The sequence below is a fragment of the Lutjanus erythropterus genome, chromosome 6 (genome assembly GCF_056507025.1).
Source record: "Lutjanus erythropterus isolate fLutEry1 chromosome 6, fLutEry1.hap2, whole genome shotgun sequence".
In the NCBI taxonomy this organism is placed as follows: domain Eukaryota; kingdom Metazoa; phylum Chordata; class Actinopteri; order Lutjaniformes; family Lutjanidae; genus Lutjanus; species Lutjanus erythropterus.
In genome coordinates, this window is record NC_139322.1 from 10,544,754 (window position 1) to 10,559,852 (window position 15,099).

General features: G+C 38.8%; 1 protein-coding gene across 11 annotated transcripts in view; it reads left to right on the forward strand.

Moving 5' to 3' along the window:
* LOC146324901 (rap1 GTPase-activating protein 1-like) overlaps positions 1 to 15,099 on the forward strand; it is a 65,817-nt gene that overhangs the window by 31,734 nt on the left and 18,984 nt on the right. For 8 of the 11 annotated variants that reach the window (XM_084720539.1, XM_084720529.1, XM_084720533.1 and 5 more), the window contains 6 exons: positions 2,891 to 2,987; positions 10,077 to 10,112; positions 12,359 to 12,406; positions 12,861 to 12,899; positions 13,049 to 13,240; positions 14,509 to 14,612. In XM_084720539.1, coding sequence (XP_084576665.1) covers positions 2,891 to 2,987; positions 10,077 to 10,112; positions 12,359 to 12,406; positions 12,861 to 12,899; positions 13,049 to 13,240; positions 14,509 to 14,612 — 516 coding nt within the window. Of the gene's footprint in view, positions 1 to 2,890; positions 2,988 to 7,787; positions 8,203 to 10,076; positions 10,113 to 12,358; positions 12,407 to 12,860; positions 12,900 to 13,048; positions 13,241 to 14,508; positions 14,613 to 15,099 lie in introns of those variants that run through there. The other 3 variants (XM_084720531.1, XM_084720538.1, XM_084720534.1) reach the window with 2 other exon arrangements.

Consider the following 15,099-nt stretch of genomic DNA (forward strand, 5'->3'; position numbering starts at 1 on the left):
CTGTTTTCTTTGAAGTTATGCATTTCTATGTAGTAAAAAAGTGTTGCAAGGCAAAATAAATGTCAACAAGTCAGATTTTGGTCTCAACTAAATTTTGACTCGTTTCAGTATTTTGGCATCGTATGGCAGTATAGATACCACACTACCACTTTAGTTAGACAGATGCATACAGATCTCTAACAAGTATTACCTCTAATTGTTGTTTAAAAATATATCATGTCTATATTTAACCATTTGTTAGAAATTATAGCATTTTCTTTCACTGTGTGTGTCCTGCATCCATTCTATTGTGCATTGGCTCTAATTAAGAGTTCAGGGCAGCTGATGCCTGATCGTATCCTGCTCTCCCATGGGAGAGAGCTGCTGCTGCTGGGGGCATCTCGCCTCCTTTATTGAGCCTGCTGAGAAAAGGTTCATATTCACAGTTGTTCCCATTTCATTTGAATGATGCAGGACCTCCTTCAATTGAAGACTCGCACGTTGTGTAATAGCAGGCAGCGCTGTATGTTAATGACTCACGCTCTCCTCTTTTCTTCACCTATATTTGATTCTGAGAGCACGCTGTGAATGTGGAAACAGATTTTCATTTTGGTCACTGTCCCTCTTGAGCAGCTGTTTGTATTATCTACGTCCTCAGCAGCACACAGCTCTATACATTCACTCTCATAACTTATTACTGTGTCAGCACAGACAGCCACACTATCTACTTGGAAAATGATTAGTTTTATGAGTTCAAGAGTTGTTCATTTTGTCTCACTGAGTTATTGAATGCACTGAATGATATTTGCATGTGGAGCTGCTGGAGTATGCAGCACCTCGTAGATACAGAGACATGATACATACTTCATTGTTACTGCTGTAGCCTTCTTTGACCATCACAGACATGCAGCTATATACATTTTTCACTTTGCATTATTGCTGCTTCATGATCATTTCAGATCCACTTTCATATTGATCAGTCACGCTGTGTGTTTGAACCAGATTGAATTAATCAAACAAATTGAAAGCATGCTGTGCAAACTGGCCAGTTGTCAGTGTCAATAGTGTGCCATATTCAGCAGGGGTATTGATCAGTGATCCTGTGGAGATAAAGCCGTCCTGGTAGAGGTATTGAGTTTAGAGCAAAGGATGCGTGACAGTAGTATTGCTCAGCTTTGTATTAGCAGTGTGTTACTCTCCTGGGTTTGAGAAAAAAGCTTCTCTGTTTGAATAAATGCGAAACTATGAGTTTATTGTGTCCCCGGATCCCTGAGGTGTTGGTGAATAGCTGCTTATGCTCTAAAAGAAATGAAAAATCTGCACAGAGGAATATGATGTGATATCTTTTGGGAATGATGTTCACAGGGAAAGAATGAAGTGTCAGGAATAACTTGGATGTTCCTAGATAGTTATGAGAGTAAAATTTTAGACCAAAAATGAATGAATTTAGCGGGGAAGGAAAGCTTTTGGGCACCAGGTTTGAGTCTCTGTAATTAGGGCACTGCAGATTAGACAGAAAAGATGATTCCCAGTGAAAAAATAAAAGATAGCTACCAGGGATTAACCTGAATCCAAATAGGTTAGCACAAATAATGCGATGGAAAGGGATATTTCAATTTGCTCATTATTATTTGGGAAAAGTCTGCTTCATGATTATCAAGGCAAAGTTAAAAAAAGGTCACTTCTGCCTTAATGAATGACTGATTTAATGCACCTTCACCTGTTCCCTTCAACTGTTTGTATATTTGTATTTCTGTAGAGTTTCTATTTCCACTGAAAAGGAGAATTCTTGATGCTTGTAGGGAAAAAATGCATTGTAAATGAATATTAGGTTAGAAAGTAAAACAATTTAATTTAATGTGACTTCCAGTGTAAACCACACTCACTACTGGTCTTGTATCTGAATACAGATGCAGCGACAGATAATTTTGTTGTTTGAACAGGTTGTTGGTTTACAGTGTTGAAGAATCTCATAACTCATATGTTCTGAGACAGATATGAGTGTAAGAGTTTTGACTAAAAATTATTGAATTCATGGGTGAGGAAAGCATCTGGACACCAAATTTAACCCTCAGTCACCAGGACACTGCAGATTAGACAGAATAGATGATTCCTAGTGATGAAAAAAGGATAGTTACAAGGTTCATACAGGTGCTGGGAGTCTTTAAAAACACCTGAATTTTAATGTAATGGTTTTAAGGTTTGAAAAGTGCTTCAAAATATAATTGCATTACTTTCATGATAGATCAAAAAGGATCCCACGTCTACATACGGACAGGTGACACATTCTGAAACATGTAACTTGTTGATATGTGTTTTCCTTTAATTTGTCACAGTCCTGTAGAATTCTATCATGAAACATAATTTTGGTTGTTTATTGCAAAATAACATCTGATTTAATGTGATGAAGAGGTGAAATATTAATTTTGAGTACATGCACTGTATATAAATACATAATTTACTATGCTGGCATCTTGAATATTCATGAAAAGTACTTGAATATGACTTTGGAAAACTTGTAGGGACCTTGTAGCTACAGTACTTGGATTGATTCACAGAGGTCTTAATCTGAATTGCAGATTTTATCCCCTGTTGTAAATTAGAGGCTGTATAAAATGTTACATTTTCCATAAACCAAGTCAGATTTGACCACTTTATACGTTTCACTTTTTCTTGAGATGTAAATAAATCAGAACGGATCATTTAAAAAGAGTGAAATCCTCATTTTAATAACAAGAAACCGTCCTTGTCTCTGCAGTGCTTCAGACCACCAGTTTGTGCAATTGCATTCTGCTGATAAATGAGACCAGCAACATTTCCCGAGGCGTTACCTTTTGATGTCCTCTTGCTTGATCTCAAACTGGACGACCTTTTCTGACTGAATGTTCTCTTGTGTCTGTTCTGATTGTAGGAAACAAGATGGGAGTGACCCCCGAATTTCTGCAACACTAGAGCCCCAGCTGTTCCAGCCTACACTCCCATACACCACCTCACCATTCCACAACAAGGTAGGCGGAGAACACAGGGGGTTGAGTTTGAACTTTGACCCCTGACCTTATCTGATGGCTGTGTGTGTGTGACCTTTTATTCCGCTGTGTTTGTTGGGTGTCTCTGCTCATCATGTCTCTACACCTGCTTCTGACCGGATGCACTCTGGATGACTGCATTAGACCCAGACTCTGTGCGTTGCAGTGTTACTTTGATTTTCTTTGTATTCTCATCTCCTTTTGTTTAACTTTTGTAATTAGAGTGCACAGAGCTCCGTATCAGGGCTGATTATGTTCGCCTGATTCAATTAATACAAATCTATTTTTAGCAGCAAATTGTCAGCTTGATGCCGACAGTTTCTCAACCCGAGCTTAACAAGTCTGATTCCATCAAAGCAAACAAAATAAAGCCTGTCTCAGCAATTGTCATATTTTAATCAGAAGACAAACTTCTTCTCCGCCCCCACCACCATCTAAGAGATGTCACCATATTGGAAAGTTATTAATGTTTAATCAGTCTAGCCTGTAGGGTTCAACTGTTATCCAGTTTCACTTCAGTGTCAGTTTAAAATGATCTATTTTTGCAGGAGTATTTTTTATAAGGATGAGCTTAAATTTCTGCTCTTTTTTTCTGTCACAGACTTTGCAAGATTCACTGCAAGAGAGTCTCATTCAGTGACTTTTTCAAGAATCATTCAGCATTTATGAATCAGCTTAGTTTGATTTATTCTACCTCTTTTCAGAGGAAATCATTTGAGTAAAGACTAAATTGCTGCGGTTATAAAGTGAAGAGCATGGAGCTGATTAAGGAGGAAATCATTTCAATAAATCTATTTAGACTGTCACAGCACCTATTAAATCCATCTTGCTGTCAGCAACTTCATGCCTACCTTTTGGCACCTCTTATCATTATAAATGACTGACATGAAAAACCTGCAGGGATATTTTGGGAACTTGGAACCTGAGCAAAGCTTGGAGCTCGGCGGTGATTAAAAGTGGATACAATCTGGTTTTGTAAGGTCTCTCACACTTTGGGATGGGGCTTACACTTCTTGCAATCTGACGTGATCTGACTCTAGCAGTGGGAGCGGGAAGAGAAAGGGATTAAAGGAGAATTTTGAGATTGGGTTGTTTAACCGTCGCTCCTGATCCCTGCAGCACACACCATCTGTAGGTGCCTCAGACATACTAGTCACAATTAGTCAGACACCAGGAGAGGATTTGTGAAACTTCAGTGTGACTGCAGATTTGCATGACATGGAAGCAGCCACCAATGAATATATTCCAAATTTAGCTTATAGAATTTTCCTAATTTTTCTTCACATATTTGAGGAGAAACGGCAGAAAAGTACATTAAATATGAGTTTCTAATTGGACAAAAGAAAACACTTACTTTCCTACTCTCTAAAGGGTGTCAGCAGCAGTTATATTTAATATTTGATCTCTGTAACCTCATTTTATTCAACCTCCTCTGATTTGGAGTCCAGTAAAAAAGAACACATCTGATGAGGATATTGAGGGACAGCATGGTAATGTGATGTACTGTAGTATGATAAGGGCTTAGTGGGGCAAGACTCAGAGGAGCGTATCACTTTAATCAGAGCCATGTGAAAACCAGGTCAATCTGCAATTAACCCCAGCAGGTCTTATGGTCACTGCCTAATTCAAACCCCACTGATGTACTGTCATATTAACAATGAATGTTGCATAATTCTGAGAGAGGAAACAAACAAACAGTCATCGTTTTCAGAGATTCAGATCAGATCACAAGCTAATTAAAAACAAAGCATGTATCTCAAGACAACACTAGGGATGGGAATTGATTGATTGATTTTATTGATACCAAAAACATTCTGGTCATCTGTCCAATTTTTTTTTTTTTTTTTTTTTACCAATTTTCTCATTGATTCCTAATCAGTTTATTAGTGGAGCTGGCTGTAGCCTGAGAGCTAGCTGTGGCAACAGTTTGCCATCTTCTAAGATGGAAATGAAAGAATATTTGCACAGCAGTCATTTTCATTTATGTTTGGTGCTAAGGTGCTCAGCCTGCCTGCATGGTGCTTATGTTATTATAACATAGGATATTTAGTCTCTCCTCGGCTGGGAAGCAGAGGCACTTAATGTCAAAATACAGCCCATGTTGCATAGAAGGATGTTTTAGCATATTGTTGGTGTTTCCACCCTGACTTTAAACGATAATTTTTACAGACATTACAACTAGCACTGTTGTCACTTCTCTTTACGTAATAGCCAGGCAGCCAGGGGTTCTCAAACTTATTACTCAAAGGTCTACATTTGGATTTTATTTAGGTCAGAGGTCCAGAAAAAATGGTGATAACAAAATAACAATCAATCAGCTCACTTATAGCTTGTAAGCATCATACATTCGAGTTCTGAACAGTCATGATAGTCAAAATACATTTGGGTCTAGACAGAGAGAAAGCCTATTTAAGAGCTGATAGCAAATTCTCTGGTGTAAAGTTTCTAAAGTCTGTGTGAACTCGTGGCAGCAACAACACACAACACACAGGCCACATTAAAACCACATTTATCTGGGGACAGGATCACTGTCTACTACACTGTATGTTGAGTGTCACTAACAATTTATTGACTGACAAAAAAATTACTTCAAAACATAAATCGTTACACGTTACACACATTTCATAATATAGTCATACCAGGAGGTACGGGCTGTCAACCTGACACACCAGATGGTTTGTTACACAGAAAACTAGAGAGCAGCCACTTGAAAAAAACTTTTGACAGGTGATTGGATGAACCATCCTTCTATCACATTTCACACGGGCTAACTTCAGCCAATCAGATTATCACTTCCATTGATGCTTATCGTTGTCGACACACCTAGGATTGTTGATCGGCTGCACCACTTATAGTGGGGACACAAACGGATAGCTTCAAGCCTGGCATGATGGATTCTCATGTGGTGACAGTTTGGGTCTGCATCACTTCATTAATATAATGACATAATCACCTTATTAACCCCTTTTATCAGCTAGTGTCATATCATACGTGAACAAAATAGTGGCCACATGTAACCGAAACGTTACACAACCTGCCAGCACCAATAAAAGGAATAATGATAACCTCGGAGGCAAATTATTCTGATGGATTGAACAGTACAGAACCAATTCTCAGTGGTTCCAGTTCTCAATTCCCATCCCTAAACAAGACAACAATAGATTCCACTAATCCTGTGTGCAATCCAGTACTTTTACTGTAAGATAACAGCTTCAGGACACAAATGTAAACCACAGATACGTCCCACTGGTTCAGTGGCCATGGACAGTGTCACTTTACTATTTTCCTTGTAGCCCTCCATAAATTTGTGATGGCAGAGAGTTCTTAAAACAACCCTAAATGAGCAAGAACCAAAAAGCAGAACTAAGAACCAGACATGCAGTGCATCAAAGAAAAAGATAAACAAACAAGCCCTCAGATTCCTCTGATATTCTTGGAGTTGGTCAGTGTTATAATGAACTCTGTTAGTTGCATCTGAGAAGTCTGGACAAGAGAGGAGGTCTTGCACTTTAAATTTAACTCTTGTCATAATGACGACCCTATTAGCTCTCACAACAAAAGGCTTCATTCAGCTCAAACACCTGCACTGTATGCTAGCCGGACTCCCTGTGGATCCACTCCGCAAAATGTTTTTCTTCTAAAATTAGATGTTTTGTTTGTTTTGGGTTTTTTTTCCCACAAAAGGTTGCAGTTTGTCTCCACTTTGTTTCCACTGCAGTTTGTGTCTTTATCTGGATTCCTTTTAAGACTTTTGCCTTTCCTTATTTTCCACATTTTGTTCACAGCTGATGATCTCCTGGTTCATTTGCATTCATCTTGTATTTTTGTGGAGTTTTGTGCAGTGGGACTGCCCACATACAGTAGGACCTGTTTATGAGAGTTGAAGAGTTGGACTCCACCTCTGGCTATCTGTCAGTCTGAGTGAGGACAGGGTTTGTGATAAAGATATAGGTAGATGGATGTGTGGTTTGGATTTGTTCATTCAGTGCTACACAGGGAGAGTGACAAAGAAGGATCAGCAGAAGACAGGACACCTCTAGCTGCAGTCAGAGGATTACTACTCTACACTTAAAGCAATATCAGCTGCCTTTGCATGCAACCTGAGACTTCCTGATAATTTTGTATGTTCAGAGCACACACTGGGACAGCCTATGGACCTCGTCTTCAGCTTTTTCTGATCCAGCACTTTGCCAGCCATGGTTGCAGTGAGGAGGGATGCAGCTTTACCTCAGGTGTCACAGTAGGACACAGTCAACTGTCTGCTGTCTGACAACGGCAGAGCAGTCAGAGAGTGAGGGAATTTAATCCAAACCTGTTGGAGTCAAAACATCTTTTGAAGCTGCAGGACGCCAGTTTGAGGAAAGTTAGAAATGGCTAAAGCTCATGACAGCCACTTCAGTGCTCCACTGGTGACAAAGGCTCACTGGAGGAAACCCAGGCATGTAAGTAGCTTTACTGCAGAGACATGCTGGATGGAAAACATCACTAGATGGCAAACTAGAGAGAGAATTTGGCAGCATTTTCAGCAGAAACCTGGACAAATGCCTCTCCAAGCTGAGATTAAAAGGTGTGAATGCAAAACCTGACAGTTGAAGAGAATTCTCTGTTTTAAGGGAACATCTCTTCTTCTATTATCAAGTGTTTCTTCTAGTGTAAACAAACAGGTAACGTTAAACATTTGGCCAAGCATACCTATGCTTTTTAGGGCTATATGTCATGTCATACTGTGCAGTTTTATGGTTACTGCAGGAGCTGTTTAGGTTCCAAGATAACATGTAGCTCAACATTATTCCTCTTGTTCTAATCTCTGTTTAATGTAGTTGAAGCCAGGGTTATTTACTTTCAGGGTTTGTGGCTGACTATTGTTTGCACATGGTGGAGGACTTTACTCATACTCACACTGAAAGCTAAGACACGATTGCTCTGTACACAAACTGTCTGACTGTGTTAGGCTTTACTGGCTCAACCTTACAGCCTTCACTCGACTACTGCAGACAGACGTTTCCACGGACTGTTGTAATTTTCTGTCATAGCCGGAGTGGTCAAGCTTGACTGATGCATGCAGGTTTTGCATGTGAAAGTTTTTAAAGGACAACAGCCCAGCAGCTGTGGGTGTGATCTAAAGAATTAGGCAGGTGTTTAATGTGGGAAAGCCGGTTGGTCACACATGAGGCAGGAGAACACATGCTGCAAAAAGGTAAAATGTTTGTTAAAATAATGTGAATCTGTATGTAAGGAAGTCTGAACTAGGGCTGTGTAATTAATCAAAATGTTATCAAAATTGCAATGTGGCCAAGTACAATATTCAAATTGCAGGTGCTGCAATTTTTTGATCAATGTAAAATGTGTAACATTGTCGTGCTGCAGAGATGCCTGGCCTACAAATCTTGCTCTAACCATGAAAGAAAACACGTTTGTGTGGTACAGACCCCAACAATGTCACATGACCATGATTTTTTAAAGTTTTTTTTTTTAGCAAAATTGAAAGTTGTAATGCAAAAATGATCATTCCCACTAATTGTCAATCATACTGCAATCACAATATCTGTCAAAATAATCACAATATGATATTTTAACCATATTGTGCAGCCCTAGTCTGAACTTTGACAGTGTTGCAAGACATGGAAAAATCGTGCTTTACCAGCTTTACAACAGCCAGTGTACAGCTCCGAGTGGTGAGACAACAGTTCTCCTGAAGGACAATGTTCAATAGCTGGCAGAAATGTTTTAAGCACTCAATCATAATGTTCTGTCCGGGGTCTTGGAGATACTGGAGGTTTTTTAACAGCTTCAAAAATCACAGCTAACACTCTTTTATCACATTCAAATGTCATGTATTTTCCTGATTTTATGTAAATTGCTGATAAACATGAATTTCAATAGACGTCATGTCTCAGTCCACAACAGAAAATGTCTCATTGCCTGTCTTGTCTGGGGTCTCTGAGACTCCAGCTGTCAAACCTTCATTATGCTGTATTGTGTTAACAGTACTTTTAATGCAGCACTGCCCCTTCCTAATCCTAAATACGTTTATTTAGAGTCCTGTTTTTGGCATTTTATAACTTATTCTTGTATGAATTCCAAATTTGCAAATCCAAGGAAATCATTTTGATCGAAATTTTGATTTTGATTGTGCTTATCAATTCCCATGCAAATTTCAGTCATGCTAGTTTTAAATTAAACTGTTTAGTGCAAAATCCCACAGTAAATCAACCTGACTATCTGTCTGCGCCTATAAAAGCATGTATATCTTCCCGTCTCCTAATGCATTTGTTTTATTAAACCTTAAATCTAGCATTATTCTTAGTTAACCTACTCAGCCGTTGCTAGCAGGTGGATAGCACTAATTGTTTGTTAGTTTAATTGTTAAGTTTTCTGACAGTCAACTCAAATTAGCCAATCCTGTGCTACAAAACACAGGATACTCCTTATCATTACCATAAACCAGACTCAAAACATTCGAGAAACCAGAATAGAGACCACCATTGTAATGGTTATGTTACTAACATTAGCTTAACAGAATGAATATTTGTCCATGCATAACCTATATACTGTTTTGTGTTCTGTATTTGGTGTAATAGCAATTCTTTATGGTCATTTTATAATTTTGTCATTTTCATCAAATGTATGAGAGCAGTTTGTGGCAAAGAATACCACCTCAATAATTTTATTCTTCTTTTCGTTTTGTCAGAAGGTAAGAAAAAAAACATTCAGCTTTACTTTAATGAATATTATGTTCCATTTCTGACGTACATATTCTGCCAATAAATCTCCCTAAATCTTACGCACTGGACCTTTAATGGGAAAAAACAAATCTAAATGTTCCTGTTCCTGGTCACCAATCACACTGTACTTTCGAGAGAACACCAGATGTCCAAGGGCACTGTCCACTGAATAGTAATTAAAGTGTTGCTGAAGGCACAGTGCAGGGATACAGCCATTAGTATCTGTCATGAACAGACAGAAAACAGTAAGGTCAACAAAATACAAGGCAGGAAAACTGCTGTGGAAATTAACCTGAGCACCCGACAAATAAACTCAAAACATTTCATGTCGCTCTCCTCTCTCCAGACCACAGATTTATTTGAAATGATTGAAAAGATGCAGGTAAGATGATGCATTGATCTTCGTATTTTGTCTCGGCTTCCTCGGCTGTATACTCACAAAGCAACTAACCAGTCAGCGTGTCTCCTCCTAATCCTGCAGCACTTTGGCCCTCTCCTCCTCGGCCACAATACTTCTGTACATGAGAAGGGTACTGAGTCCGGTGTTTACAGAGGAGAGTTGTCAGAGCGTTTTATGTGTGTCTCAGCATCTCTGTTAACATTCTGGTTGTAACACTGGCTGACAGCACTGTAAGCTTATTATCTCACCTCAAAAACTGTCTCCTGGTTTCAGAAGCCTTCAGAAGGATGTTTATTTTAGTCATGCGATCCCACACATCACAGGCGTTAAGAGTTTTATAAGCTTATTATCAAAACTCATAATGTTTTTATGCATGTGTGTTAGCAGTTCGTGTACCAGTGCTAGAGTACACATTGTTTTCAAAAATTAATTACAGTCATAATGTCTTTCATGTCTGGCTGCCTATGTCAGCATGACTGAATATTTAAAAAAGAGGGTACCACTTTAAAATAAGAACATTTATAAATGGCTTATAATTAGTTTGTAAACACTTTATGAATCATTAATAATTACAAAAACAAAACTATTCTTCAGTGGTATATTCAAGACTTCAAACGATGTGATGACATGGATAAGATGACTTAATGAGTTGCATATAATGCATAAAAATAGCTGTGTAACCTAAGACCTTAACATTAACACATCATGAACACAGTGTGCATGATTTATTGCTGTACTTGATCTTTCATGATATGGAAATTTAATTACACATAAAGAAATTCAATTAGAGCACCAAAGCAAGCAATACACATTTCCATTTGTTTTAAAATTATATGAGATCAGCACAGGGGTTGACTCATGTTTTGGAACAGCGCCGCGCAGACGACCCCCACAAACGCAAATAATTGATTTCTGAATGAGTGGATATCAGCATTAAATAAAGATTTTTTTTTGGCCTGGTGGGGGTTCCCACTGTACAGTTATAGGGGAAACACTGACTGACTTAATAACATTTATAATAGGCAAAAGGGATCCTTATTGTAAAGCATAAAAAACTCATCAGTATTTGCTAATAGCTTATGTCAAATCAATACCTGTAATAATAATGAAGAAGGCTGCTGATAGCATGCTGAAAATGTCAAGGTAAGAAAATTGCGAAAGCCTTTGTGTATGAATCTGGTAATTTTCTATGTTTATCAGATATTCCAAATGAAACTCTTTTACTGTTAAATTATGCCGACATGATTAAATGCTTGTAACTTAGTGACAAAAACCCGATGAAGCTGACAGGAATAAATGCCGCTGATGGAGAAGACAAAGTAAGCAAAGGCATCTGAGGCTTAACAGTACAAATAAACGTGGTCTCACTATTTAGCAAGCAGCAGATTACTGTTACCCTTTTTATCTAATGTGTGCGTACAGTCAGACATGAGCTGCTGCGTCCATGCACACCGCTGTCTTATTAATGATTTATAAAGTCTTTACAACCTAATTATAAACCATTTCTAAATCATTTCTAATGGTAGTCTGTATAGTAAAGTGGTACCAAAAAGAAATATACCTGTGACACAGGCCTGTGTTGTTCGATATGATGTATCGTCTTCGCTGATGGCACCTGACGCCAGGCGCCATCACCTGGTGCTGATTTAGTATCACTGCATCTCTTTCTCTGCATCGTCCCTGTTCACACTCTTTTACACAAATGCACACTTGCACACATACACACTGCAGGTCCAATGAGTGTTACAGTGTCACTTAGATCAGCATCTTTTTAATCCCCAGGGTCTCATTACCACACTTCTTCTGACAATCTAACAGACTTTTCAGTCACTCCCAAACGCCTGCTCTTTAGCATCCATTAACTGTCTTTCGGTATCCTCTCGCCGTGTGTGTAATGTGTCTCTTTCTGTGTCTTTCCGTCTGTCCCTCTCTGACTTTGCTTTGTTGCCTGCTGCGTATCTCTTGGGAAAACTGTGTTGTTATGTAATGAGGTTGATCATTTTCTCCCAGGTTGTGTTGTTGTTGTAATTTAGAATGTAATTATAACACTGCTTAATTTAGTTTTGTGATTTTTTTTAATACGTTTTACCAGCAACAAGTGTTTGAATTCAGGTATTTGTGTCGACCCTTATGAATGCAAATGCAAGCAGCTGTGTAGGTGACAGAGTGTGACCCTTGTCTCTCTCTCTCTGTCTCTGGTTTTCTTATCTCACCCTCTCCTCTTGTAGGGCAACAGGATGGATGAGCAGAGATGCACCTTTCCTCCCCCACTCAAGGTGCGACTCGCCGCGGAGAGACTCAGTATTATTCACATGATGCGGTCATTGTCTCACGACGGCACCGGCATATCTTGCTCTGCCAGACATGCTGATTACTTCAGCACAGTGTAGCACAGCATTATTCATCCATAATGCAGTGGATTGTTCTTAAGTCCTGCCATAAGGCTTATACAGACGGAGTTAGTTTGGATTCAAAATCATATATCCTCTGATGCGACAAAGAATTTAACAGCTGATGTAATACTGAGTTTTAAGCCGTTAATGTGCCAAATAATGGCAATACTTTGATCAAGCAATGCATTGATTGCTCTGTTGTCGCCAAACTGATTGTCATTGCATAACAGTTATGCAATTACTCTGAAAGAGTTTCCCTTGGGATTATGGAGTTGGACAGTGTGGTTATTTTTATTCTTTGATGAGGAAACAAAGCTTTTTTCTCTATTTTTTGCAGACTGAGGAGGACTACATTCCATATCCAAGTGTCCATGAGGTAGGATGATAATAATGTGCTGCAGTGGGATGGGTTTTTTTCTTTTTCTTTTTTTGATGTTTGTGTAATGATTTCAGTTTCAGTCTTGTCCTGAAATTGCATTAATATTTTCTGTTTGTAAACCCTTGTTATTTTGCATCTTGGGACAGGTGTTGGGCAGAAAAAGCCCTTTTCCTCTCATCCTCCTGCCGCAGTTCGGAGGTTACTGGATTGAAGGGACTAACCACGAGCTGAGTGACACAGTGGACACAGAACAGCTGCAGCCTCTGTCCCCAAACACCCGCACTAAGCTGGAATGTAACACAACAGCTACAATCTACCGGAAACACTTCCTGGGCAAGGTTAGACTGCAATGTAGAGACTGCTTTTTTTTTTTATGTATATAATGTTTTTTTTTTGCAGTTTTTCCTTTTTATTGTCATCTTGACAAAGCTAACACTATAAGCACAAAAACAGTATTTCTGACAAAATGTAAGCAACCTCAAGGACGACCATGTATGAAAACAACACAGGCAAGAAATAAATTATAAAACAATGACAATGACATGAAGAGAGGAAAAAAAGAAGGGCTTGGGAGAGTGATGCCAGAAATGCATGTTCATTTTTTTTTAACACGTAGAGCTCTCTTAAATAAGTTCATATGTCCATGTGGCTCATGCAGTATGTTTGTCAGACTCAGTGTAATTCCTTCATTTTCTTTCATAGATCTTGTAATTTCCTTGCCTGGCATCAGCAGACTAATTCACAAATGCAAATTAGTCTGGAATCTCTCAGTTCATTTTTGATTCCTGATGGGTATTATCACCGAGCGCAGACCTCTCTGCCAGTTCAACAGACCTGCGACCAATCAGAGCAACAAAATGTGTGCTGTAGTGGAGTGACACATGCAAGTCTGGGTGGTACGTGGTCCATTTTCGAGCAGGAAAAAAATGGTTGCCCACTCAGTGACCTCAGTGACCACTGGTTCTACAAATCTCCCCCAAAACCTGATTAGTTAAGCATATTCCAAGATCTCCTTTCCATCATAGTTTGGCTTGTATCTTGTCCCTGCTTTTAATTAGATTAATTAGTTAATAGTTTTTACTATCTTCATTTTTATGGTTGCAAATAAATGAAATAGTAGGATCATTATTTATCATCGCTAAAGTCAGTTCTGCTCTTTTTTAAAAGGTGTATTCTGGTTTCAAAGGGATATTACTGAAGTCATCACATTCATAAAGGCCTTCATTATAACAGCTTCCTTCCTCTCAAATAAGCCTCATTACTATCATAGAATATTTCACAATCAATTTCACTTCTTGCTCATTATAGTAATAAAATGAATAAGCAATAAGCGAATCCCAGTTGAGCAAACCACTTACAGCGACCGGCCTCACTGTTTGGCACCTCATACGCTGCTGCTAATGAAGATGCATTAGGCTTTGCCACCTGTTCTAACACTCACATAATATGAACAAATTTGATCTGCCTGCAGTAGGGGAGCAACAAAGGAAGAAAAGGTACTCAGATTGGAAAGATATGGGTAATGACTGGAGCGCATGCACAACATGTCTCATGCACTCTATTTATGACGGATACTAATGGCCGTATCCCTGCACTGTGCCCTCAGGAACACTTTAATTACTATTCAGTGGACAGTGCCCTTGGACATCTGGTGTTCTCGCTAAAGTACGACGTGATTGGTGACCAGGAACATCTCCGTCTGATGCTCAGGTAATGCTCATTATGGATACATGGTGCTGCACAATGGGACACAACTTAGAGCGAAAATTGGATGCTTAAATCTGTGTCCTGCATCAGCATCTAATGTAATGAATGTGTAGGCTTAAAAAGGCTTATAGAAAAAATTGACATAATAAGATTACAGATACATTTAGTAAAAATGGGGATTATTAGCAGGATTAGATTTTTAAAATACATTTTAAAATGAAGAATGATACATAATCATGTGTAGTGCGCACACATTACATTTCAATTCGCTTCAGGGATTTCGACACCCAGTCCTATTAATGAAACTCACAGGTCTCACAACACCAGTCGGGTCTGAGTGAAACCAGTTAATATTACAGTTTCAAATTCATTATCATATCCTCTAGTGAACAAAATGCTTCACTGGGTGGAAACATTATTTTGTCTTAAAATAAGTAAAAACATCACAGCACAGGAACAGTTTGACCTTCAGCTGTGAAAACAGTGTCAT